General features: G+C 29.9%; 1 protein-coding gene across 1 annotated transcript; it reads left to right on the forward strand.

Moving 5' to 3' along the window:
- Positions 1-26,574, forward strand: Ap (apterous). Its single transcript, NM_001145916.1, is given in 4 exon segments — positions 1-114; positions 8,393-8,689; positions 16,505-16,881; positions 25,833-26,574. Coding segments are annotated over 3 exon segments (1,086 nt in total). The 5' UTR covers positions 1-114; positions 8,393-8,435; the 3' UTR covers positions 26,288-26,574.
- The last annotated feature ends 849 nt before the right edge of the window (positions 26,575-27,423 follow it).

The raw sequence follows: 27,423 nt of genomic DNA on the forward strand, positions 1-27,423 counted from the left end.
AGATGCATCACTATACCGACGGTAAACTGCACGGTGGCTGGGCTCGAAACGTCGCGAGTGTTGCTGTGTTGTGCTGTTTTGACAGTTCTTGTGGATTATGGGCGGCGTTGCCAGGTAAACGCTTCATCTGTCTTTTGGGGGACGAATTTTGATAGTCACTGAGTATATAATTATTAATTGTGTCAAGTTTTAATAACAATAAAACGTGGAAGTTTAGGTTTAATGTGCTAAAGACGAAGTCTTTGATTAATGATAATTATTAAAGTAATGTGATGGGAAAGTGGAGGAGTGGGGGTGCTGCTGTCAATTATAACAGTCATTTGTCTCATTTTGCATATTTTAAGTCGGCTTGGGTTACCGCAAACTGGATTATGTTTGAACGAAATTATTGCGATTTAATTGACTTTTGACATGAGTACCGAATTGATTAAGTTTCACTTTTTGACGTAAAATTAAGGTGTACCTATGTTAAACCCCTCTGGGATTAAAAATAATAAAATAAAAAACTTTCTATATTCAAAAATTTTGTTTTATAATTTGTAATGATTTGACAAAATAAGTTACATATAACTGGTTACTTAGCAATAAAAAATGTGTTTCCACTATTATAGTTATCTCCAATATGCCAAGACATCTACTCCTATGCAAATATGTAACCTAACTGATATGTTTACCAACTAAAACGATGCTAATAATTAACTTTGTTAATTTTGACAAAAGGTCACAAAACTTGAACCTTCATATACTCTATAGGTATACCTACATGAAAGTCTACAGTAAAATGCATTATCTAGTAATTATTTACCTTTGTTTGTTATACAAATACTCAAATTGCAATTGGTAAGTCAAATTATAATTTACCTATACCATGCGATTTCTAAAATTTTGATCTAGTTATCCATGACAGTTACGTTAACCTAATATCCATTACGGAAATAAGATTTTTTTATGTTTTTTGGTAAACATTTTAAACATATTGACAGATAAAACGATGCTGAAGTTATTTACCCAATTCGTTCCAATGCTGGCGAAACTGTCATGGATAACTAGATCAAAATTTAAAAAAATGGCATGGTATATACATAGATGTCAGTTAAGTATATGTTCAAAGTTCAGTTGTTTTTTTGTAACTGTATTGTTAAATATGGTAAAGACATGAGTTTAATAAGACGCAAAGTATAAAAAAATTGTAATATTATTATTAGTTTAATTTAGTATAAATATAAATTTATAGTATAACTTTCTAATTGTTTTTGATGTTAATTTTTTATTTTGATGTTTATCTTTTATTTCTTATTTATTTTGTCATTCTGTGACACATTTTTAAAATTAGAAGTAAATTATCTATCAAGTCGTATGAGTAGGTACTAAATTGATAATTTCATCCAACAGATTTTGTTAATAAATTTAGGTTTATTACACTTTTAAATACTTAAGGTGTGTTTAAAGTAACGCATAAAATTTATAATTTAGTTGTGGATCACTTTTCAAAATAATCCTCGAACTGGTCGATTTTATTTTTGTAAATGCTTTATGTTGACACCATGGAAACTGAAAAAAATACAAAAAAAAGAAAATAAAGTTAAAAAGTTAAAAAAAAATTGATCATTACATATAAAAAGATTTATCTTTATGCCCCTTACATTATAAGGGGCAATTGTTTTTTTGATTATTTTAAAAAACTACAATAACACGAAAAATAATTTTTTGTGTTAGGTAGCTACTTTAAACTCACTTTAAATACAAAATGATAAAAGCAAAAAGTTACAAAAATGGCTAATACCTACTAAACTAGAACACCCAGTATAACAAAAAAATTTAGAAAAACTAATTACATAATTAATATCAAATAAAATAAACCATTAAACTGACAGGTCATTCAGATGAGGTCAAGTTTTTCTAATATTATTTTGATTTAAATATAAATCTTCTAATTTTAATTGGTAGATGATTTAAGAGTTTATAAGATTGGAAAACGGAAATGTATCTACAGTTTAAAACCTACTGAGAGTTTCTGGAGAAAATTTTTTTTATTTTTAAACTGTGTGTTATAGATCGTACGAAAGGACTTAAATTATACATGATCTTTGGTATTTGGTTATTTTCGTTACTCTCATGTTTTAAACAACGACATTTCAAACAAAATGTTTTTTTCTTCTTATTAGAAAAGTATGTAAGCAAAATAAATACCTACATAAACATCATTTACTTAAATTTTTGTTTTTTGACAACAGGCCTTGTAAAATAGAGGTAGAAAAAAGGAATAATGTAGATATAACAAATTGTTACTATTCTCTTCACTAATAAAAATCTTACATAAATAAAAAAACGCAATTGGATTACGGTTACACTGACTTCTGAAGCATCAAACTGGTAATCTTTTATTGTACTTCCTACCTACAGCTCCTCCTATTTTATAGAACTTGTTATCAATTTATAATAAAAATATTAGATAATAAACATTTGTAATTTTCTATTTACACAAAATTTTATCATTATTTAAGGCAGGATGTAAATAAGCTTTATATTTTTAGCGACGTTTCGATTTTAATCAAATCATCATCAGGCTTCAATTTTGATAAAGCTTGTTTGAGGGTGACATGGCACAAACACTCTTTAAGCAAGATCTATCAATATTGAAGCCTGATGATGATGTCATTAAAATCGAAACGTCCCTAAAAATATAAAACTTATTTACATCTCTGCCCTAAATAACCAACAACGATTTTCTCCGTCAAATTTTTCAAGAGCAAAAATGTCAATCCATAAGTGATATATTTTAAACGTTGTGTTTTTGTTAGGTACTCTTACATAAAAAATCTTAAGAACTAAATGTAATCAATCTCAAATAACTGATACAATACGAGGAATACTTTGTATATTAAAAATAAAGTTAAAATGAGTGATAACTTGAAGTACTTAGTTTTTTTAAGTTAATTAGTTGCAGAAGTATCAATAATATAAACGGAGGCGATTTTTTATTTAAAAACATCTGAAACGGCATGCTTTTTTTGCTTATTTTGTTCTTTTCCAATAGTTTTCCAAGTTTCATATCTCTCTAAAAGTATAAGTTCAATATATACTTACCCATGATGAAAACAAACCATTAACTAAGTTATAACTGGATAAACAGCGTAATAATTTTAGTGATTTCATAGAAAAATTTAAATTTAAAATGGCATGAAAAGATTCACAATGTCAAGTACAAGTTAGTTGTATATACAAGACTCATAAATAATTATAAAAAAACTTATTTTTAAACGACATTAACTTTATTTTTTAAATTTATATATACCTATTGTTGCTAAGATCTTCAGAAAGTTACCTAATTTTTTTTCATGCAATTTAAACCTATTTTTTTAAATAGAAAACTAAACTGACTTTTTAACCTCTTCAAACTCGGATACAAATACTTAAAATGAGGTACAAACTGACCTGTCACTTCGTTTTATTCGGAAATAAAATTAACTAGACGCCCTCTGGTGATGACTTTTGAACTATGTCGAAAACAGTAAAGAAATTTTCGTAATGCCACATTTAACTGACATTTAATGAATTGTTCAACAATTTTGCGTGTATAGTGTTAATTACTTACAATATAAAGAATTACTTTAAAGTACTTTAAAGTTAAGAATTACTTTAAAGAATTACTTTAAGTACAAAGTACGTGGTGGTAAATACTAGCGTTGACTTTGGTTCTGTAGTTTTTCATGGTATAATGTGTTTATTGTTGGAACTTGAAAGTGGATAAAAAGTGAAAAATATTTAAATTTTGATTACAAAATGTTATCAAGCAGTTGTCTAATTAAAGATTATAAGTAATGGATCACAGCGAACACAAAGTTTGGCTCAAGAAACCAATAAATTAGTGAAGTGTTATGAATTTTAGGTTAGAATTTTCCACTGAAAAAATTATGAAATGCTGCGGTAAATCTACAAAACTACAATAAAGATTAACAACTGCTGATACATTTAAACGTAAATTATGCCAAAAGGTAGGTTTTTCAATGTCTTTGTAATAATTTTCCAATAAAGAAAGTGAACCAAACAGTCATTCGTTATTCGTGTTTTCCTCGTCATCTCTCATTTGTCAACATAAGTTTCTTGCATCAAAGATGCAATAATCATTCCGCATAGGCGATGTAATAATTGTGAAGCCCCAAAATTCGTACAACGCTCAAAATATCCGAATAAACATTTTCCCGCCATTTATGGTTACTGTTTTCGACCTAGCTCAGTGGCGCCCCCAACGGTAATTTTACTTCCGAATTCTCCCATTAATGATAAATGACGTCATAATCGAATTTGAATTTTTTTTATGTCAACAAATTAAAATTAAATTGTCAAAAAAATTGAGTTCAGTTTGTTTTTGTTATCTATTTTTTTCATACCTTATGACCATTAGTGATATGGCTACCGACTCTTGTAAAAGCCAGTAGGAACACACTATTTATTCTTATATTTTTTTCTTAATTATATTATTTTTTTTAACTTTCTATTGAGACTCTTTTTGGAACCTTATACCTACGTCTGTTTTTGTTCGATTTTCGTAATTTGAGTGTTTAATTAGACTGTTTTTTAGTCTTGGAGGGGTTGTAGATTAGCCAAAAACCCTATTTAGCTTATAATTTTTTTCCTGCTTGACTGCAAACCTGCCATAAATACCAGCACCAATTTATCGTCAACGCAGCATCCGTCGCAATGCGGAGATCCTCTCAGCCATAAATCCGACACTATAGCGCAATTACAATTAGCAATTAACAAATTAACAGCGCATAGGTCTGTCCTGTGCTTGCACAAACCAAATAAACCATCGGCTTTGAATGACTCGACTCGCCGCTTAGACAAAGACGCCTTAAAACCATGACGAGGACAACGAGAAAGAATCAAGTAACTTGGGGAGTTGGAAAATGAACGAACAACTTTCAATAATAATTGCATCAGGTCTACCAACTGAGACTAATAAATCGGCGGCGGTTTGTTTATTACAGCGCATGTTCGCCAACTTTACAACAACAAATTGCACCTTTTACGAACCGCGTGTAATATGGTTTTAATTGTTGCGTAATTAGGAAAAGAGGAGGTCTTGAGCCCCTCAGGAGAGGAAAAGGGATAAATCAGAGTTGGATATTTATGACTGGCATTTATTTATATCTGGGAATAAATTACTTCAAGCGATAATGTCGCAAACGTGACATAAATCGCTAAGAGCAAATACATGGGTTTGTAATTGATGTAAATAGCAAGTGGACTTAAGACAAAGCGTTTGTTTTGCGCTGGAAACCTTGACTGGACCCACCTCGCAATATTTTTCCACATGCGTTTGAAAGAAATTTTCATTTTGCTACTGTTCGGTCGTTACCTAATTGAATAATCGTAAAACATATCACAAGATCTTGTCATAAATGTCCGAGAGAAATGCGCTTGCATATCTAAAGTGCAATACTTTACTAAATAGAGATAATAAAATAAATGTCACTTGATGTTTGCAGCATACCTACGAGCGTTAAATGTTTACATGTAATTATAAATTACTTTTAGAAACTTGGCTCCGAGGGATGTGTTCGTGCAAATTCAAGCCAATGCAATTCTTGGCCGAAAAAGACAAAAATAAAATAAATTTCGATATTATTTTGGTAAAAAGCAATTTATCAACAAAAGCCAACGTCAATTTCGATATAAAAATAGTTTTTTTCATGTGGAGTTTTTGGTGAAAAACGAGCTAAATTGCTCAAAATAAAATTAATTTTAATTAATTTTGAGTTTCTAGTCAAATTTTGAGGAACTTTTGTACCTAAACTAAATAATCCCCTGGAAAAAAATTAGATACACAACTTAAAACTGACTAGTTTTAAATAACGCAAAAAAATTGTTTGTATAAATTTTGAAAATTTTAGGATTATTTTGTCGACTTTTGACGGAGTCATTGATCACGTCGGTCAAAAATGAGATAAAGCGTTGGTTTTCTAAGTCAATATTAAGCTATTTCAGATTTTCTACAGTGATTTTTTGAGTAAAAAATCGTTGAAAATAAAAAGATTTAAAAATTAAAATTGTACCGGTTGCATCTATTTATGTATTTTCCTCGGAAACTAAAAAACTTAGAGAAAAACGGTTTATTCTAGTGAATTCTGGGACTCATCCTACGTATAATGCCAGCATTTCACAAAAATTATAATTTTTAAATTTTTGCCAAAAATTTTAGTGTGTAAATTTCAAAAAAATTAAAAATAGTTCTTTAAGTTACTCTAGCAAAGTTTTATGGATTTTTCTAAGCCTTAACAACCCACTCGAATTGTTAAAAGCACAATGAAAGTCAATAGATTTTTGAATGTTTGATATTTCCAATTTTAGCGAGATTTTTGTCAATTTTCGGTATCGGAACATTTATCGAGCAATAACTTTGGAACTATTAGAGATAACTCTATGAAGTTTTTTATCGTTGGAAAGCTTTTTCAATTATCTATCTTTGTCAAAAAAGATCATTATTCTTAAACTTATAGTTTTCTTGTAAATTGTTCATAAAAGCAAAAATAGATTAAATTTTAAAAAATTCATAACTAAAAAACTTAGAAATTTTGCGATTTTCTTCGCCAATCGATTCCTCGGATCATTTTACATAAACTAAAATTAAAATAATTCCAGTTTTTTTCATAGTTTTGACGTAGTTCAGAAAATAAAAAAAAAATAAAAAATTGTTAACATCCTCCCCTGTCTCCGAAAAATTCAAAATTTTGCAAAAAAAATGTGCCTAACTTATCCTATTTGATAGATTGTGATCTGCTCTTTGCATTGGAATAAACCGTTTCACTCTCAATCTTATAGTTTCGACGCAATTGTTCCACTTTTCGTCGAGATTTTTGTCGATTTTGTGTGTCCGGAACATTTATCGAGCAATAACTCCGGAACTTTAATTGATAATTCTATAAAGTTTATTATCGTTCGAAAGCTTTTTTAATTATCTATTTTTCTCAAAAAAGATTATTTCTCTCCGACTAATAGTTTTTTCGTAAATGGCTTATAAAAGCAAAAATAGGTAAAATTTTAAAAAAGTCATAACTAAAAAACTATTGGGAATTATGCGATTTTCTTAACGCCAGTCGATTTCCCGGATGATTTTACATAAGTTAGAAATAAAATAGTTTCACGGTTTTGACAAGTTTTGCCGTAATTAAGACAATAAAAAAATTAAAAATTTCTTAACACCCCCACGTATCTCCAAAAAATTCAAATTTTTGGAGAAAAAAAATTGCTAAAACACATCTTGTTTGATAGATTTTGATGTCCTCTTTACAATGGAACAAACCATTTTGCTCTCAGCCTTATAGTTTTGCAGCAATTCTTACACTTTTTGTGGATTTTTGGTACCCGGAACATTTGTCATGCAATAACTTCTGAACAATCAGAGATAACCCTATGAAGTTTATTACCGTTGGAAAGCTCTTTTAATTATCTAAGATTTTCAAAAAAGATCATTATTCTCCGACGGATAGTTTTGTCGTAAATTGCTCATAAATGCAAAAATCGGTACAATTTAAAAAAATTCTGAAAATTTATAACTAAAAAACTATTGGAAATTTTGCGATTTTCTTGACATTAGTCGATTTTTACTTTTCTAAAAAAACATTTTTTCTGACTAACACTTTTACGAGAAAAGTTTTACTAGGTAATTGACAAAATAGGTAAAAAAAAATTAATCAAAAGACTATCGAGAATTTGGCGATTTTCTTGACGCCAATTGATTCCCCAAATTATTTTACATAAATTAGTGAGCAAATAATTCCACTTTTTCGAAATCTTGTTTAAACAGTCGTCAAAATGATGCCAATTTTTGATTATTTTTGAAAATTTTTTGAAAATCAACAAACTTAATCTAACTAAATTGTTCAAAAAAGCTTCTTCTGTGCAAAAATTTTCTTTCGCTTTTAACCCATTAGCTAGTATATCCACAGACTTGTAAAGCATTATCTGTTGAATGCTTTTTTAATAGAAGATATTAATCCTTTTTTTTAATTAAATTAATTTTTGGAAAGAAAATTTTACGAGAAGGAGGCATCATTGGTCCAATTAATCCAATCCTACACTGTTTCCAGTTTTGCGAAAAAACACCAATTGATTTGCCATTTGTTAGTTTATTATGAGATAAGTTAATTAATTAAGCCACGTACATTTATTTATTGTTCGTTGTATAATTTATTGACACGTCGTTAAACTGAGTCTAATAACCCAGTAACTTTTCTCGCCCACTGAGCGCATTTTTCTGTCCCATATCTATGTCTTCGTCGGCCGTCTGGGCGCCTCTTGCGGAAAGCGCCACATTATCGCCCATTACCAAACCGTTATAGCACTTGCAATTAAATTTCACTCCACATTTCGCGCTTTTTCCCCCTAGGTAGCCTCAGCTGCAGCTTCAGTCGTTTTTGGGCTCGTGCAAGATGCTGAAGGAGCGCGAATCCATCGAGCGTGCCATCTCCTCGCCCTGCTCCAGCCTTGGCGGCTCCTCCACGCTGGACGGGACGACCTGTGCGGGCTGCGGAGGCCGAATCCAGGACCGTTACTACCTCCTGGCCGTCGACAGACAATGGCATGCCTCCTGCTTGAAATGTTGCGAATGTAAACTTCCTCTGGATACGGAGCTGACTTGTTTCGCCCGAGATGGGAACATTTACTGCAAGGAAGATTATTATCGGTGAGTGCTTTCAAATGGGAATACAGCATGTCGAGAGGTTTTATATTGCCTGTACTCGGGCCTTTTTGCGCTACAATAACATAATCCATTTATGTGCGAACGGGAAAGAGATTTATTGGGTGGACGCACGCATCGCGGAAGAAATAACTACATACATGTGCTGGAAAGAAGAAGAATTCTTCAGTTGCGCATTTTAATTCGCTGGAAAATTTTAAGCTCGGAGAAGGAATGCAAAGTGAGGTGGTTTAATCCAACAGTCTTGTGCCTCTCACTTCAAGAAATTTTGAATTAAAGTCATTTATTCTCTCGTTGATGTTATTCAAAATTTGAAAAATCTCTCGATTATGCTTTTCTTCAACAATGTATCAGTACCTATACGGTGTTTGTATTTAAAAAAAGAGTCAAAAATACTGAAAACTGGATTTAATTTAGTTTTCAAAAAGTGCCGATTTTTATAAAAAAAAATTGACAAAAATTTGATAAAAATAAATGTTTTTTTTTAATTTCTGGTAAAGTAGAAGTGACAATACATTTTGTTCCGAACGGTGGTTTTCGGAGTGTCAGCAAAAAAATAAAAATAGTTGCAACAATAAAGGAAAGTACCTGAGTTTCGGATACTTTTTTAAATCAGCTGTAAAATTTCCAATTAAAAGAAATTAATACAAAATTTTGTATTGTCTCATTTATTGTAATATGTAATATCAAAATTTTTGTTTTAAATTTATAAAAATAGTCACATAGTGCATACACAAAATTAATTTCGAAATTAGGAAAACAAAAAATAATTACATTTTTTAAGTTGAAAGTCAACTGTTACCACAAAATTCACAAACGTATGTTTTTTGTTGTAATTTGCTGTCATCTTGCCTTTAGATTTAAATGTCTTTTATATTAAAATTATGATTAGAAAAATAATTTCTTTTTTAAACATAAAATGCATGTAAAATAAAAAAAGAGGTGGGGTAAAAAACACCACCTAACTTCCATGCGTAAAAAAAACTCAAAAATAAAATTATCCAAAAAAAATTACAGTTAACTAACTCCAAATCATGTAATATCATTAATATACAACCAAACGGGCACTATGGTGAAAGAATTATCTCGATAATTGTAGAAAATTGTAAATATAAATAAATATTTTTTGGCCTCCTGACTTTTAAACATTAAATTACTATTCGACTGACAACTGCTGGAATGAAATAATAATAATAAAAATAATAATAATAATAATAATAATAATAATAATAATAATAATAATAATAATAATAAATAATAATAATTGGCCTTTAGATTTAAATGTCTTTTATATTAAAATTATGAATAGAAAAATATTTTTTTAAACATAAAATGCATGTAAAATAAAAAAAGAGGTGGAGTAAAAAACACCACCTACCTTCCATGCGTAAAAAAAAACTAACTCCAAATCATGTAATATCATTAATATACAACCAAACGGGCACTATGGTGAAAATATTATCTCGATAATTATAGAAAATTGTAAATATAAACAAATATTTTTTGGCCTCCTGACTTTTAAACATTAAATTACTATTCGACTGACAAGTGCTGGAATAATATAATAATAATAATAATAATAATAATAATAATAATAATAATAATAATAATAATAATAATAATTGGCCTTTAGATTTAAATGTCTTTTATATTAAAATTATGAATAGAAAAATATTTTTTTAAACATAAAATGCATGTAAAATAAAAAAAGAGGTGGAGTAAAAAACACCACCTACCTTCCATGCGTAAAAAAAACTAACTCCAAATCATGTAATATCATTAATATACAACCAAACGGGCACTATGGTGAAAATATTATCTCGATAATTATAGAAAATTGTAAATATAAACAAATATTTTTTGGCCTCCTGACTTTTAAACATTAAATTACTATTCGACTGACAAGTGCTGGAATGAAATAATAATAATAATAATAATAATAATAATAATAATAATAATAATAATAATAATAATAATAATAATAATAATTTGCCTTTAGATTTAAATGTCTTTTATACTAAAATTATGAATACAAAAATATTTTTTTAAACATAAAATGCATGTAAAATAAAAAAAGAGGTGGAGTAAAAAACACCACCTACCTTCCATGCGTAAAAAAAACTAACTCCAAATCATGTAATATCATTAATATACAACCAAACGGGCACTATGGTGAAAATATTATCTCGATAATTATAGAAAATTGTAAATGTAAACAAATATTTTTTGGCCACCTGACTTTTAAACATTAAATTACCATTCGATTGACAACTAGTGAAGCAAAAAACTAATTTAATAATAATAATAATAATAATAATAATAATAATAATAATAATAATAATAATAAACTAGATTAATCCATTAAAATTATTAATTTTTTTTTCAAATACTGATGCTTTTGAAAATAATTTTATTTTATAAACATTGCTGTTTTTTATATATTTTTTTAATTGCTGCTTTGGTAGTGTTAGTTTATTTCAAGTAAAAATACACGATAAGGATTATGATTTTCTTAATTAAATTTTTCACTGACTAACAATTTTCGAGTTATTAGCAAGATGTTAAACTAAAAATCAAAATTTATTTAGATATTTCAAACAAATCATTGATAAATCGTCAAATTAAAAGCAGTCCAATAGACTAGAAATTAAACTAGAAACTGGGATTATTTAATTCATTTAAAAATAAAAAAATATCAAAACAGTGATGACTTTGAACATAATCTAATTTTCCAAGCACTGAAAAATAACTCTAGATTAAGAGAAATATTTATTTAAACTACAAGTTTACGAAAGTTAGGCTGAATTAGCTCAGCTTCAGGTAGAAACGAACAAAAAGTATGATTCTCTTAATGTTTTTTTTTCTCTAAACGTTGATTTCAGAGATATTACAAATACATATTAGTAGTAAAATAAAAAATGGAAAATCTAATAAAAATGATTTCAAAGAAATTGTTGGTAAAAATCGTAATTACATTAAATATAGACCAGTTTGTAGTTAGAAAGGTTCCAAAAATTAGAAACCAAGTTTCATAAAAGCAAATTAATATCTTTTAGATTACTTTGGTTAGGCTAAGTAAACTTAGGCTGAATAAGTCTTCAAGTAGAAATAAATAAAGATTACGATTAGTCAAAAGTAAAAAAAATCAAAGAAATTTTTGCGAAAATTCTTACAAAGTAAATAGTATTAATTTGCAGTCAGCAAGTTCCAAAAGAGTAAAAATTGGGTTTAATCCATTTGAAGTGTAAAAATTTTATGTAAAATATAATGACTTAATAACTTAATGAAATTATTATTAAAAAAAACTTTTGCAGAATAAACTGTAAACAATTTTTTGCATTACCTACAGGTTTTACGATAGCTAAATTAATTAATTCTTCTTCAAGTAGGTAATAATAAATTTGTTCTCTGTTGATTTTCGAGGCATTAGCAACAGAGTCAAGAATTGTAAAAATATTTTTCTAATTTAATCATTTAGTTTCTGTTCATTCAAAGAATTTGGTCCTCTTAATAAAATTTCTCACTGAGTAGTATAGCAATCTACAGTCGGAAAAGTGTAAAAATCTAGAACTGTTTTTTTTTTCATTTTGTTCATTACTTGTTATGTTGAAGTTGAAAAAGTAACGATTTTTTCAGGTCCTGTTTCTTCTCTGGTCAAAAATTAAATTTAACAAAAATTTGTATATTATATTTTAAATTAATTGCATTATGAGTTTCTTAACTCCGGTAGTAAAATAATAAACATAATATTGAATAGTTTACAGGTAAATTATTTGTCTTTAGTATTTTGTAAATTATTGCCGAGAATTTTAATTGCGTACAGATGAGAGATATCATTAATTAATTGATGCGTACGTAACCATAAAACCCTGGATCTAACATTTTATGCGTATTTTTAAGAGCAACATAATATATGATTTAACAACCAGAAAGAAATTAATATTATGATTACTCTTCACCTGTCTTTTATCTTTTTTCATCTCGTTATTGTAAGAGTAATGTAATGTTATATGAATAAGTACAAAAGAGTAGGATGTAATTATTTACCGGTAATTGTGTTGTTATTTATTGAAACAAAAATTACATTTTATTTCACCATTTGTTGTAAAATGCCAGTAATTGTAGACAACTCTTTAGATGTTAATCTACTTTTTTCTCCCAAATTTGATTCTTCAAAAGCTCCTTCCACAGTATTTAAAAGAGTTGTCCTCTTCATTAAAGTTTTTAGTAGTGTGATTTTTAATACGAAACTAACAGCTGTTAAATTCGTATCTCCTTATCTCAATCTAGACAACTGCAACTTCTTTACCTGCCCCTTGAAGACACTCCAGATGTTAATAATAAATGAGCGGTCACACTCTTTTCCGCCCTTAATTATATTTCTTGTAATAGATAAAAACTAAGTAAAATATAGTTAAGATCTTTGATGCTTTCTGTGATTAAATATTTTTCTCAATGGTCTTGTGGTCAAAATCTATTAGCATAGAAGCATTACGGCTTTTTTAACCACAAAGTCTCCCTTTTATCTTTCTTGGATGTTCGAAAAATACCACAGATAAGTAATCCGATAAACGCGCCCAAATTTCCTCCATCCACTTAATTGACCCGTCTTAGACCACATTTCGCATCGTATGAGAAATTTCCCTAAACCGTCGTGGAAGCAAGAAGGGCAAAAACCGTCCCAATTAGTGCATTATTGATGTCCTTTGTCTTTCCGGAATTCCTCCCAACTCATTCATCTGTCACCACAGTCATTCCCCATTGATGCAGATTTGTGTTTTTTCTATATTATCTACGTTACGTAACGGAAATAATGAGTAAACATTCTTTTTTATCGGTTCATTAAAATTCTTATCGAGCATCCTTCTCGTCGAGGCAAAAATTATGACGCTTCGAAAAAGGTCGACGTTAGAAATTTTCAAATTAAAATTAATTGGTGGTATTAATTTATTGTTGGGCGCACATTCTTGGGAACCAACACGTGGCATTGACGTAACGTAACGCACTGTTGTTATCATAACTGCGGGGTGGGAATGTCATAACATTCATTAGGGGCGCCAATGGGGCGATTGACGAAGCGATAACATTGCGATTATTTATAAACAAGCGGCAAGATACAAAACGGTGGTTGGTAGTATTGATTTGAGGGTGTCAGGGGATGGAAAAGACAGCTAAACAAGAAAAAATTCGAAGAAAACAAGCTGTGATTTTATTATTGAGTTGGCAACATTAAAATTTTGTGCTAATTTAATTGTTAATAACTTAATCCATAATTACTAACTTAATTTTTGATTACAAAATTTGACTTTGATGTTAAGTTGGCAACAAGTTAAAAGTTGCCAATTTTTACTGTGGCCAGTTTTTAACTGAAAACTAAGAAAACCTACTTTTCCTAAAGTTAAGTTGACTACAATAAATGATAAATTATGGCAATTATGGTAGTTAAAAAACCAAATCAACATTTTTAGTGTTGCTAACAAAACTATAATTTTATTATGTAGTTGAGTTGGCAACAATAAATGATAACATAGTTTGACAATTTAATACAGTGACCTATGTTTTTAAAATTAAATTGGCAACATTAAAAAACCCACAGCAGAATATGAAACTTTCCAATTCTCGCATTTCTGTCTTCAGTTTTCTTATGTGGTTAAGAAAAAGCTACTTTACTATGAAGTAAAGTTGGCTACATTAAAATAATAACATGCTTTTAGAGCTTAAGAAATTACTACCACGTGGTATTTAAAATCGAACTAATAACAATAAATACCTAAAAAAAATATGAAAGTTCAATTTATCACAGTAGCGATCTGTTGTGAAAATTAAATTGGCAATATTTAAAAGACAAGTTACAAATTTTTTTACCTCTACGTTTTAAATATTGCTAACAAAATTATATCTACTTTAATTATGTCGTTAAGTTGGCAAAGTATGTGATAACGTATTTTTGAAATTTGTGTTTTTGAAATTAAATTGGCAATGCATTAAAAAATAATAATAGAACAATATGAAACTCGTCAGTTTTTGTATCATTTGTTTCAATGTTTTATCATGTTATCTACAAAATTTTTCTTTTGTTTTTACTATAAAGTTGTAGATATTGACAAAAAATAACACAGCGATCTATGTTTCAAATTAAATTGGCAACACATGGAAGTTGCCAATTCTTGTATTTCCTTGCACTAATTTTTTGCATAACTAAATCAATCCTGATTTCTACTAAGAAATTAAGTTGGCAACAATAAAAAAAAACATACGTTTTAAGCTCAAAAAAGTACTACAACGATCTGTATTTAAAATTAAATTGGTGAGTTTTTAACACATCTCTATTTTTAGTGTGATATTAAGGAAACATCAATAAATGATAAGAAAATTTTCAAGTTCAAAGAATTATTACTGCAAGCTGTGTTTTCAAATTAAATTGGCAATAAAAGGCAACAGCGAGATATGAAACTCGCCGGTCTTTATATCTTCTGTCCTTAAATTTATTATGCATTACTATAAACTAAATTTGGTAGAAATCAAGAATAACATAGTTTTTAAGTTCAAAAAATTAATAGAGCGATTTGTATATTTAAAATTAAATTGGCAACAATAAAAATACACCTGGGATACGAGAAAGTTGTATTTTCTCTATCAAATTTTTTGTATGTTGCCAACACATTTTTGTTTTTAACTAAGAAGTTAAGTTGACAACAAAAAATAATAAAAAAATGTTTAGCCCATAAAATTTACTTGAGTACCCAGTAATCTGTGTTTTTGAAATTAAGTTGGCAATAATTAAAAGCAAAAGGATCTCAACTTATGCCAATTTTGTTTTTTTTTGTTTCTAATTTAACAGGTTGCCAAAAAAACCTACTATAGTTTAAAAACGTTTTTTCAAATCTAAAAAATTTCTACAGCAATCTATGTTTTAGCATTAATTGCTAATTTACAAACAATACGAAATTATTAACGTTGCCACTTTTTTGTATTTTCTGTCTCTAATTTTGTATGTTGCCAACTCAACTTTATATTTAATGAAAAGTTAAATTGGCAACCATAAAAACACATTTGAGATACGTGAAAGTTGTATTTTCTCTCACCAATTTTTTGTATGTTGCCAACACATTGTTTTTTATTAAAAAGTTAAGTTGGCAACGATAAATGATAAAAAATGTTTAGTCCATAGAATTTGCTTTAGTACTCAGAAATCTGTGTTTTTGACATTAAATTGACAATATTAAAAAGCAAAAATAAAAAAACAAAAAAACTACTATACCTTAAAGTTAAGTTGGCAACAATAAATGATAAATGAGTTTTCGAGTTTAAGAAATTCATACAGCAATCTGCTTTTAGCATTAAATGACAATTTAAAAACAACACGAAAATATAAATTTTACCACTATTTGTATTTTCTGTCTATAATTTTGTATGTTGCCAACTCAACTTGACTTTTACTAAGAAATTAAATTGGCAATAAGAAATAATTTAGAAATGAACAATTTTTAATAAGTACTTAAATATCTAATGTCTTTAGCCACATAATTCATTGTTGCCAATTTAATAGTAAATATTTATATTATTTATTTTCTGAATAAAAGAAACTTTTTCCGCTTTTGTGCTCATCACTCCCTGTCGTCACCCTCCCTTCTAATAACAATATCGCCTCAACAAATCTCCGAACGTGCACCTGACAGCCCTCGATCCCCGATACCGCTTGTCACTATTAAAATACCTCATCTGCATAAAATACCTCATCTGCATGTGTCATAACAGGTGAAATCCAATAATTGACAAGTTCCAATTATTATTTGTCAGGATGTTTGCGGTGACGCGCTGTGGCCGCTGCCAGGCGGGCATCTCCGCCAACGAGCTGGTGATGCGAGCCAGAGACTCCGTCTACCACCTGCACTGCTTCTCGTGCACCTCCTGCGGGATCCCGCTGTCCAAAGGAGACCACTTCGGGATGAGAGATGGACTCATTTATTGTCGGCCACATTACGAGCTGCTGGATTTTTGTGATACGAGCGATCCGGTGGAGATGATGTTCAGAGGGAGCGAGTCGCCACCGGGGTATTTTGCCAACGCGGCGCCACAGCACCACAAGGGGAGACCCAGGAAGCGGAAACTGCCGGTGGAGGATCGGGGGTGTGGGGAAATTCCGGTCACAATGAGAATGGCAGCGGCAACACTAGGTAATATTTTTTTTTATAAATACTAAAAGTTCTTTAAAAAAATTGAATTTTAAATCACTGTAATCGCTGAAATTTAATTTCAAGAATTATTACTTATTCAAAATTTCAAAACAAAATGTTTATTCTAAAGTAGTCATAATATACTACTGTCTAATTTTAAAATGCAAAGTGAAAAAAATTAACATTTTGAGCGAAAGCTTGGAAAGTACCGAAAATTTTTACTTTACGAGCTATTTTGGCTTACTTTAAGGACCTATTTATATAATTTGGAGAATTTATGGTTTGTCTATAACAAAATTTTGCGGAGTAATTGCGTTTCTGTCAAAAACCTTCCCAAAAAAGGCAAAAATAAGATTATTTTGAATTTAAATTGGTGGTCTTTCAGTCTTTTCTACTAAAATTTTGGGGGGAAAGCGGGACTTTAGCTCAAAAACGCTCAAGAAAGGTAGAAATAGCATTAGTTTTGCCCAAAATTTATATTGTCAAAAGCTAGTTAAAATAATTTAGTTTTCACCCACTTTTAGCAAACTTTTCTAAAAAAAATTATTTTTAATATTAATATTAATATTAATAATAATCTTAAGTCCTGTACTGGTTGAATACTGTGTCAAAGTATTCGTAGGATCAAGAAAAAATTAATTATTTTTCACTTTGTTTTTTACATAAAATTGAGAATATGACTTCAAACACATGTTAGCAGCTAGTGTTTTTGTTTCAACTTCAAAAAATAGGCTTAAACTTTTGAACAAGATAAAAATAATAACATTTTCTGCACTTTTGGTAAGTTTACAGCTTACTCTTTTATGCGAAATAATTAGGTTTTTGACAAGAAAGTGCATATTTAAACCTTCCTATTATAGCGTCAGTATTTACAGTAACTTGTCTTCTAATTTAAATTCGAAGTTTAAACTAAAGCTATTTGATAGAGCAGGATAAATCCTACAAGCTGAAGGGTTTGTTTCAAAACCTACCTATCTCACACAGGAACAAAAATATATAATAACTTCTGAAATTTTGTAGTTGAAATTTTGCATACACACAACTGTTAGCCTTAAATTTATCATTATCTTGGTTATATACTTGTGTATTCATAATGTGTGTTTATGTACAATCATTTTCAAGTATAAAAATTGATACGGAACACTGTAAATAAACACAAATTTTTTTTCAATAAGTAAAAAATTTATTTGTGTTTGAAATTCGGTATATTTTTCAATATTTTTCAACTGCCATTCAATTTTAACGGACGGGACACTTTGTACAAACAACAGTATCAGTAGAAATGGATTTTTCTTGTCAAATTGTTTGCAACCTACAATTAGAGTCACATTTAAAGTTTGAAATACGAGCAGGAAAAAGTAATCCAAAGTGATGACGGACGGGACACAAAGAGACACTTTTATCATTAAACAATTGTTATAAAATTCTGTTAATCTAAAAGGCACTAATTCTAACAACAATTTTTGAAGGAAAAGGTGGAGCCTGTTGAAGCTTTTAAGACCACAAAACCGAAGAATAAGACAATGTATATCGACTTCTGGTAATTTACATTTTATTTACACATGACGGACGGGACAAAAAAAACTTTTGTGTGTGAAAATAGCTTTAAAAAATTTATTCAGTCAAGTTTTATTTATTAAAGACTTTATCAATATTAAAATTAGACAGTGGAAATAAAAAATTCTTGATTTTGTTTAACAACGTAAGAAATAGGAACATTTTATGTTTGCGATAACGGACGGGACAGCAAAAGTCAAATTGATTGCAACCGTCAAATAGGGCCACATTTTTAAAATTTAAAATTTGAGCAGGAAAAATAAATGCAAACTAATGACGGACGAGACACAAAAGGGACTTCACATTTTCATCGTTGAACAATCGTTAGAATCTGTTAATTTAAAAGACACTAATTCTAACAACAATTTTTGAAGTAAAAGGTGAAATCTGTTGAAACTTTTCAAACCCCAAAACCGAAAAAATAGGGCAATGTGCAGCGACTTCAAATTAATTTACTTTTTGTTTACACATGACGGACGGGACAAAAAAATCTTGTGTGTGAAAATCGCTCTGAAAAATTTATTCAGAGAAGTTTTATTTATTAAAGACTTAACAATATTAAAATTAGACAGTGGAAGTTAAAAATTCTGGCCTTGTTTAGCAACGTAAGAAATAAGAACAACATTTTATGTTTGCGATAACGGACAGGACAGCAAAAGTTATGAAGATAAAAATGTAATATTACTAATCAATTTAGTTACTGATTTCCATTTTCTAAACGACCAGAAACTATAGAAATACTTTTCAAAAATAATCCCGTACTGTGTATTTTGAAACAAATTAACTTCCTGGAAAAATAAAGAAAATATAAACAAATAAATGTCGCATAATTATATAAATATATATAAATAAATATGGCATACTTTTTTCCAAATCTTTAGAAAACATTTTTTATATTCTCCATTTTCTATTATTTGATCTTGAAAATATATTAGTTTGAAGATTGTATATAGGATACGAGAAATAAAATCATTAATTTCGTCGCGACGTTTCGATACCTTTATTGTATCTTCATCAGGAGAAAAATTTTCTTGGCGTTAACTTGCGAGGTAGTTCTTCCTTGACTGTGCCATGCCTCCCACGTTCACGCAAAAAAATTCTTCACCTGATGAAGATACAATAAATATATCGAAACGTCGCGATGAAATTAATGGTTCTATTTCCCGTATCCAATATACCATCTTCTACAAAATCAAACTAATATATTTTCAAGAACAAACAACACAAGATGGAGAATATAAAAAATGTTTTTAAAATTTGGTCAAAAATGAGCAAAGAAGATTGATTTTGACCAATTTACAAGTTCAGATTTTCATTTAGAAATCGACGTTATGCTGTAAGTGTTGGTCAAATGGGTCCGGCCCTGTGCGTTGTCATTGTCGTGGCTCGGCCACGGCAAAAGGTAAAAAACCGCTAAAAAGACGAATAAATTCAAGAGAATCGGTAGTTTTATTTGATTCCCGAAAACTCGTTGGAACCGTGGTCGGCGGCTAGTATCGAATCGTTGGTATCGGTCCGTAATTTATAGTTTGTGTTTGACGGTGGGTGGCCGAGTTGGAGTCGCTGACAGATGAAAAGTATCCTCAGATCGGGGATTGGATAACTAGAATCCGGTAGCCAATTGGGCCGACGCTATGGCCGCTTCTTGTGGCATTCCATGAGGACCTCTAACATTTTAACAATAAAATTCGAATTTATGGCAGGACGACACCTGCGGTTGCTGTCACAAACCGACGCAATTAGGGACGTATTGATTCTGGCCGACAAACGGATTCAGGAGGTTGCTTATCGATTTACAGTATCTGGACGATGGGCGAGAATTTTAGGCCGAGTTATGGTGTTTTTGAACTTGTTTTAATTAGAAATTAGACAAACAAGTAAAGGAGAATAAAAAACTACCAAAATTCTTTTGTTGTTTTTTTTATTTGGCAATACGATAATTGTGAAAACAGCCTTTGAATTTTTTCTAAATGGCATTTGATCGAACCATATATTTAAATAAATTTCGAAATCCACAAAAGCGTAGTTATATAGATTACAGTATTCATAATAGGATTGGAATTCAATAGTTGTTTAACCTTTAATTAAACTTTGTGTAATATGAGCTCTTTGACCAAATATAATCGACACAAAAAATGCTAAAAGCAAAAAGCTGCTACTATGACAAACGGTATTTACCGGTATTTCAATTTGTTGAGATTAGAAAAACTTTGGAAAGAGAACGCAACCAAACGTTTGTTTGATAAAATTCATTGAGACCAAAAAATTTTGGGTAAAATTAAAAGTGCAAAATTGTAAAAAATGAAAAAAATTGTAAAATACTGACGTACTACATCTGTTGAATATTTTTTGAAGAGTATTTTTCTAGTTTCTGGTCGTTTAGAAAATGTAATTCTTTAAGTAAATTAATAAATAATATTACTTTTTTATCTTTATAACTTTTGCTGTCCCGTCCGTTATCACAAACATAAAATGAGTCTTATTTCTTACGTTGTTAAACAAGACCAATTATTTTTAACTTCCACTGTCTAATTTTAATATTGTTAAAGTCTTTAATAATTAAAACCTGTCTGAATAAATTTTTTAGAGCTATTTTCACAAACAAGATTTTTTTGTCCCGTCCGTCATGTGTAAACAAAAAGTAAATTAATCAGAAGTCGTAGCACATTGTCTTATTCTTCGATTTTGTAGTTTCAAAAATTTTCAACAGGTTTCACCCTTTACTTCAAGATTTTTTTGTCCCGTCCGTCATGTGTAAACAAAAAGTAAATTAACCAGAATTCGTAGCACATTGTCTTATTCTTCGATCTTGTAGTTTCAAAAATTTCAACAGATTTCATCTTTTACTTCAAAATTTTTTTGTCCCGTCCGTCATAAAGTAAACATAAAGTAAATTAATCAGAAGTCGTAGCACATTGTCTTATTCTTCGGATTTGTAGTTTCAAAAATTTTCAACAGGTTTCACCCTTTACTTCAAGATTTTTTTGTCCCGTCCGTCATGTGTAAACAAAAAGTAAATTAATCAGAAGACGTTGCACATTGTCTTATTCTTCGGTTTTGTAGTTTAAATTTTTTTAACAGGTTTCACTCTTTACTTCAAGATTTTTTGTCCCGTCCGTCATCATTGCCTTTTAAATTAACAGATTTTAACGATTGTTCAGCGATGAAAATGTGAGGTCTTTATTGTGTCCCGTCCGTCATCATTTTGTATTTATTTTTTCTGCTCGTATTTTAAATTTTAAAAATGTGGCTCTAATTGACGGTTGCAAACAATTTGACTGGTATTTAGTTTCTATAAAGAAAAAATCACTTTTACTGATACTGTTCGTAAAAACTGAAAATAAAATCTAAAAACGTGTCCCAGTGTCCCGTCCGTTAATATGAAGTTAATTGATTCCATCATTTTTTGTTATTGAGTGAAAGAAAAGTGCTTAAAATGATTAGCCCCAGTTAGATTTATCTGACAGATTAATGAGCAGAAATACTCTAACCGAGACTGTAATTATTTAACTATGTTCTCCTTTTTCTATTCAAAAGCAAACTTAAAACAATCACGCCACTCACGCTAATAATAATAAGGAGAAAAAAAAAATTTTGCAGATCGGCGTAAGTAATATTTAAACTAAATATTATTGTAATATTACGAAAATTGCGTAAGCATGCAAAATTTCAGCACGTTCCGATTACAAAAACCTTTTCAAACCTGACTTGCAAAATATAAAACAAATATGCATCTCTTCCAAAAAACAGTGTAAAAACTATTGAAAAAAGCTATAAAAGCTTACGCCCTGTTGCCCTCACATGTGCATCCTTAATTGTTTTAATTACAAGTCTAAAAAATACAAAACTTGTCAATTGCCCGGATTAACTCTAATCCCTGTTCCCCTATATGCAAGGTATAAATCTATTCAGCGGGGTCCGTCAAGTCGGCTGTGCGGTAATATCCACCTGCCAACTTGATGAGGCGGCTGCTAACATCCAGCACCGCGAAATAATCTCCTCGTCGATCGCTCGACATAAAATATGTCCAGAAAGCAAACAAAAAATGTATTCCCGATAATGACATTTAATAAATAATAACAGCAAATAATTTTCGGAAAAATTGCACCTAAAGTTACGGCCTCCCAACCATGTGAATTTTTATCCAGCGGCTGGAAGTTCTCGGAATTGCCGAACCTTAAAAGGCCATAAAACAGAAGATCAACACCCAATTAACTGGAGATCGAACGCGAGTTCAGGTAGTGCACAGGACCGGACGGGCTCTTTGTTTGCGAGGGTGCGCTGCTAGAGAGGGTGGAACAATGCATGAAATTCATACTAACTTTATTGTATTTGTTCAGTGTTAAAAAATACGAGCGGATACAATTGTGCTGAGAGGGCTGTTTTGTCGAGATGTATGTAAATAGAGAGCGAGAGAGGGTCAACAATCAGGGGAAAAAACAATAATAAAAAGGGGAAAATCGTTATATTTGCTGGGTTTTCTTTCTTTTTTTATGTTTGTGAAGTTATAAACGCTCAATTACAAACAAAATAAATCTTTATCCTTATTCAGTTATTTAAATTTAATCCGCAAAAGTGTTTCAAATTACACACAAAAAAATATTAATTTTTGGTCAAGTTATTTAAAAATAAAACAAAAAAAATTATTTTGGTCCTTAAAAATGATTGTCGGTTTCTGTTTTCTGTAAAAATCACGAAAATCGATTCAAATGATATAATGCTTGAAAAAATAAAGTATGAGAAGTGAAAATTAAGAAAACAAAAAAAAATATTACTGTCTTAAGAAGTGATGTGATTATCGAGTTCACTATTGTTTTTCCAAAATCTTTTTGGCAGAATTTGTTCAAATATCAGAAAAATCGGTGGCGAAAGATAAAGTTTGGAAAATTTAGAACTTATTTTACGAGTAAGAAAACAAAACAATGTATTAAAGCCTTAATGAGTGGTTATTAGGTCATCTTTTTTTTTACAATGGAAAACCCTTTTCATAGTTTTGTCTAAAGTATTTTTTCTGGAAAAAATCGAGAATCACAGGCTTTAAGAATTACATGTGCAAAAAAATTTGTGTGGCAAAGATATTTCAAGAAATCAAAAAATAATCGTTTCGGCTTTAAGCAGTTATTATCAGTACTCATTTTTACGCTCTTTTAATTTCTCTAATAATTAAATTTCTACAACAGATAATACTAAAGAAATAAAGTTTTTGTGGTCAAGATATTTATGAAAATACAAAAAAAAATTCATAAAAATTTATTTTACAGATCAATATATTAAGCCGTTTATTATAAAACATTGTTTGCAGTCAGAAAATATTTTTTTAAATCCAGAAACGATGCTTAAAACTTGTTTCCAGCAAAAAAAAAAATCTTAAAAAATTGGCACTAGCCCACAAAAATTATTAAGTAAAAAATGAAAATTAAATAATCAAAAAAATAATTGATACGTCAAAGAAAATTTTGTATAGGTTACGTATTTTTGGAATAGCGAAAATATAAGCGAAATTAAAATTTAATTTCGAATTACACTAATTTGAATTAAGTTGCCATTTAAATTGCATTGACAAACGTCAAGTTAATCCTGATTTAAAAGTTAATTGCAATTAAAACGGCTCTAAAACTATAGAAGCATCATTAATTTAATCCGCAATTAAATGCTTAATTAACTGATCACCTGACCAAATTGAAGCAATCTGGTTGGTCCATTCGCTTAGTTGACCTTTAACAGCGCAATTAACTTTAACTGAGCTTTTTATAAACCGGTCCATTTTTTTTTAATTAATTGTTTTTTTTAAAGGAAAAATTTGAACAAAATTTATTTCTAAGCCAACCACAATTTTTTGTATGTATTTTTGGAATAAAATATTATTTAAACGTTGTTTTAGAATAGTACTAGAAATGATAAAATTTCGATTAATTACCAAATATTTAAAAAAACTATTTTTAAGAGCGTCATTACTTTAATTCGGAATTAAAAGCGTGATTAAGTAATCGCGTGACCAAATTGAACCAATGTGATTGGTTCATCGCGTTGTTAAGTTTTAACAATGATTTAAATTCTAACAAAGCTTTTAAATTAATTAAATAATTAATGTTTTACTAAAATGATTCTGAAAAAAATCACAGAAAAGAATTTCATTTACAAAAAAATATAGAGTAGTATTTCACAGAAAAACATTGATTTCTGTGTAATTATTAGTTTTGGAAATGCAGTAAAAATACTTTTGTACTTTAATATAAAAGTAACAACTTTTATGGCTAAATGCCACACTTAAAAGTTGGATTTTTTATCAATAGAGTAAAAGTTTAACTTTTGCATCCAAGCAATTTTATACTTTAACCAATTTACAAATTTTTACTAAATTACCTGACACTAAAACAGATAAGATGATGTCGTTTATTATTACAATGGAAAAAATATTCAAAATATGTAAGAAAATACAAACTGTATGTGTTTTTAAAACATGAAAGTTTTGTATATTTATACTTTTTTCTGATATACCAAAAATAAATACGTTCTGCAAATTAAATAATTGTTCAACTTCGTCACACTTTTACTCCTAATAACACGATTTATTCTTAGCAGACTTAAAGTATGTTCTTCCCTAATTATTCTATGGGAAGTACCAAGAAAAAAGCACATGACGTGTTCACCTATGTCAAAAAAAATCCGGAAAAAACACATTATGTGTTATGTACCCAATTAAACTAGCACATTTTTGCAGCTTTAGAAAAACAAAGCACATGTTAATTACCATATCCTTAATTTAGAAACTTATTATAATATTATACATTCATGATTTTGTTATGAATGAAGTCATTTGTAATTCAGTGAAGAAGGTGGGAATGAATGCTTTTTTAAACTCATTAATAGTAACATTATTAGGAGTAGTAACCTTGTTGTAAATTTCATAATAGCATAAAATACTTCATGCTTCAGTTTCAGACATAAATTATGAATCTATTCACTTTTAGCCAATTTACATCTCACACTTTGTTTAAATATTTTGTGAGTTTGTGAGAAAAGCGACCAAAAATTCTTTTATTAATTAAAAATCTCCAATAGAACTCACTTAAACAAACCACCGCTCTTCTATTCATCCTTTGGAAAGCTCGCCTCGTTATTGACAAAATCTCAATCAGCTCAAGGGCTGGCTCTGTTTGCGCTCATGCAAAGCACTCGAGCACGTCTCTGAGGGTTGTTAGAACGAACCCTTCACATGTCATAATTAATACGCACCTTTGCCTAAAAATCTTCCACCGATAACTCCTTTCAACCGCCAATTACCTCGGAATTCGATAAAAAGCCGCTCTCTGTAAAAACCGGTAGTCTCGGAAAGCCATCGATCAACCCATGCCAGTCCATCAACCATCTCTGATTTACGACGCTTTTTGCAGAGATGCTTCAGCAAGGCGACCTCTCCTCGTCCATGGAGTCGCTCTCGTACGACTCGTCGGTGACGTCCCCCGCGTCCAGCAACGGTCACCAGCCCCAGCGGACCAAGCGCATGCGCACGTCCTTCAAGCACCACCAGCTGAGGACCATGAAGACGTACTTCGCCATCAACCAGAACCCCGACGCCAAGGACCTGAAGCAGCTGGCGCAGAAGACGGGCCTCTCGAAGAGGGTGCTCCAGGTGTGGTTCCAGAACGCCAGGGCCAAGTGGAGGAGGAACATCATGCGGCAGGAAGGCGGCCAAAGCCAGGGCCAGAGCCAGGCCAATGGGCCCCCGTCCGTGGGCTCGGGGATCATGGGGGAAGGGAACAGTTTGTCGCATCAGTCGCTAGATGATCTCCACCATCATCTGCATTCGCAAAATTCGCAAACTTTGACGTTCAGTGATATTTATTAGGGTAGTGACACTGTATAGACTAGTTAGGTTCACACACGCAATGTTCCTTCATGATAGTGATAATTGGATGATTTTATCGGTTGTTTTTCAGTTGAGGATTTTGTTAGAGGATAGATTGCACGATGAGTTTTGAGGATCTTGTAGATAATGTCGTTGTTTGTACATAAGAATATACGTTAGTGGTAGGCGAGAGTTTTGAGGAATATTTATAATTTTGTATGGGTGTGCGATGATGTCATACATGTGCAGTGTATGTCTACAAGGAATAAATGTATATAATTTATAAATTAAGTCTCTTATTTCATGCCACAAAAATCAAACTAAAAAAAAACAAAAGCAACGTTGGGTAAAAAAATCAAATAATGAAAACAAAAATAAATTAAATTAACAAGTAACATAATAAACAAAAAAAAAGTATAAACAAGATTTCAGTAATCAGATCTATACTATTCTAAAAGTTCTTTAAGAAATTAAATTATAAAAAAATAAAAATTACAACAGTTCAAACTTTTTGGCTGTGAATACGCCAAGACTTACAAAAGAAAACTTGCAGTTAATTGTTTCCAAGTTTCAATGCTTCTGCAAGATTTGAGAAAAAAAAGTGGGTTTTGTCATTAGAACATCAATAATTTTTTTAGGTTTTGAACCTTTAATTACACAATTAAAAAGTTCAAATTCAAAAAAATTATTAATATTTGTTACTTTCTTCACAAAACTGCATGTCAGTGAAGTTTTTTAATTTTTTGTTTAAATATAATAAAATAATATTTTTTACTGGTACCTACATTAAGAAACGTACTTAAAAATCAGAACAGTAAACACTGTTATTAATTCTTTTCGTTTTTTATATATTTGAAACCAACAATTTTGAAGAAACTGTCTTAATTTGACTTCGATTTTAAGTTGCTGTTTAATTGTGAAACATTTTTTCCTTTTTTTCAATTTGTACTTATATAATTTTTAGAAAACTTTTTTTATTTGTTTAAAGTAATAGTAAAATTTAAAACTTTTTAATTCTGCTAACACAAGACAGTAGGTTAAACAAATCAACGAATTTTGATGACTTATTCTTTCATCAAAAGAGATAAAATCGATTAAAATTTCACCTTCACGCAAAGAATGGTAAATTTTTATTC

This window comes from Tribolium castaneum, chromosome 1 (genome assembly GCF_031307605.1).
Source record: "Tribolium castaneum strain GA2 chromosome 1, icTriCast1.1, whole genome shotgun sequence".
NCBI classification, from domain to species: domain Eukaryota; kingdom Metazoa; phylum Arthropoda; class Insecta; order Coleoptera; family Tenebrionidae; genus Tribolium; species Tribolium castaneum.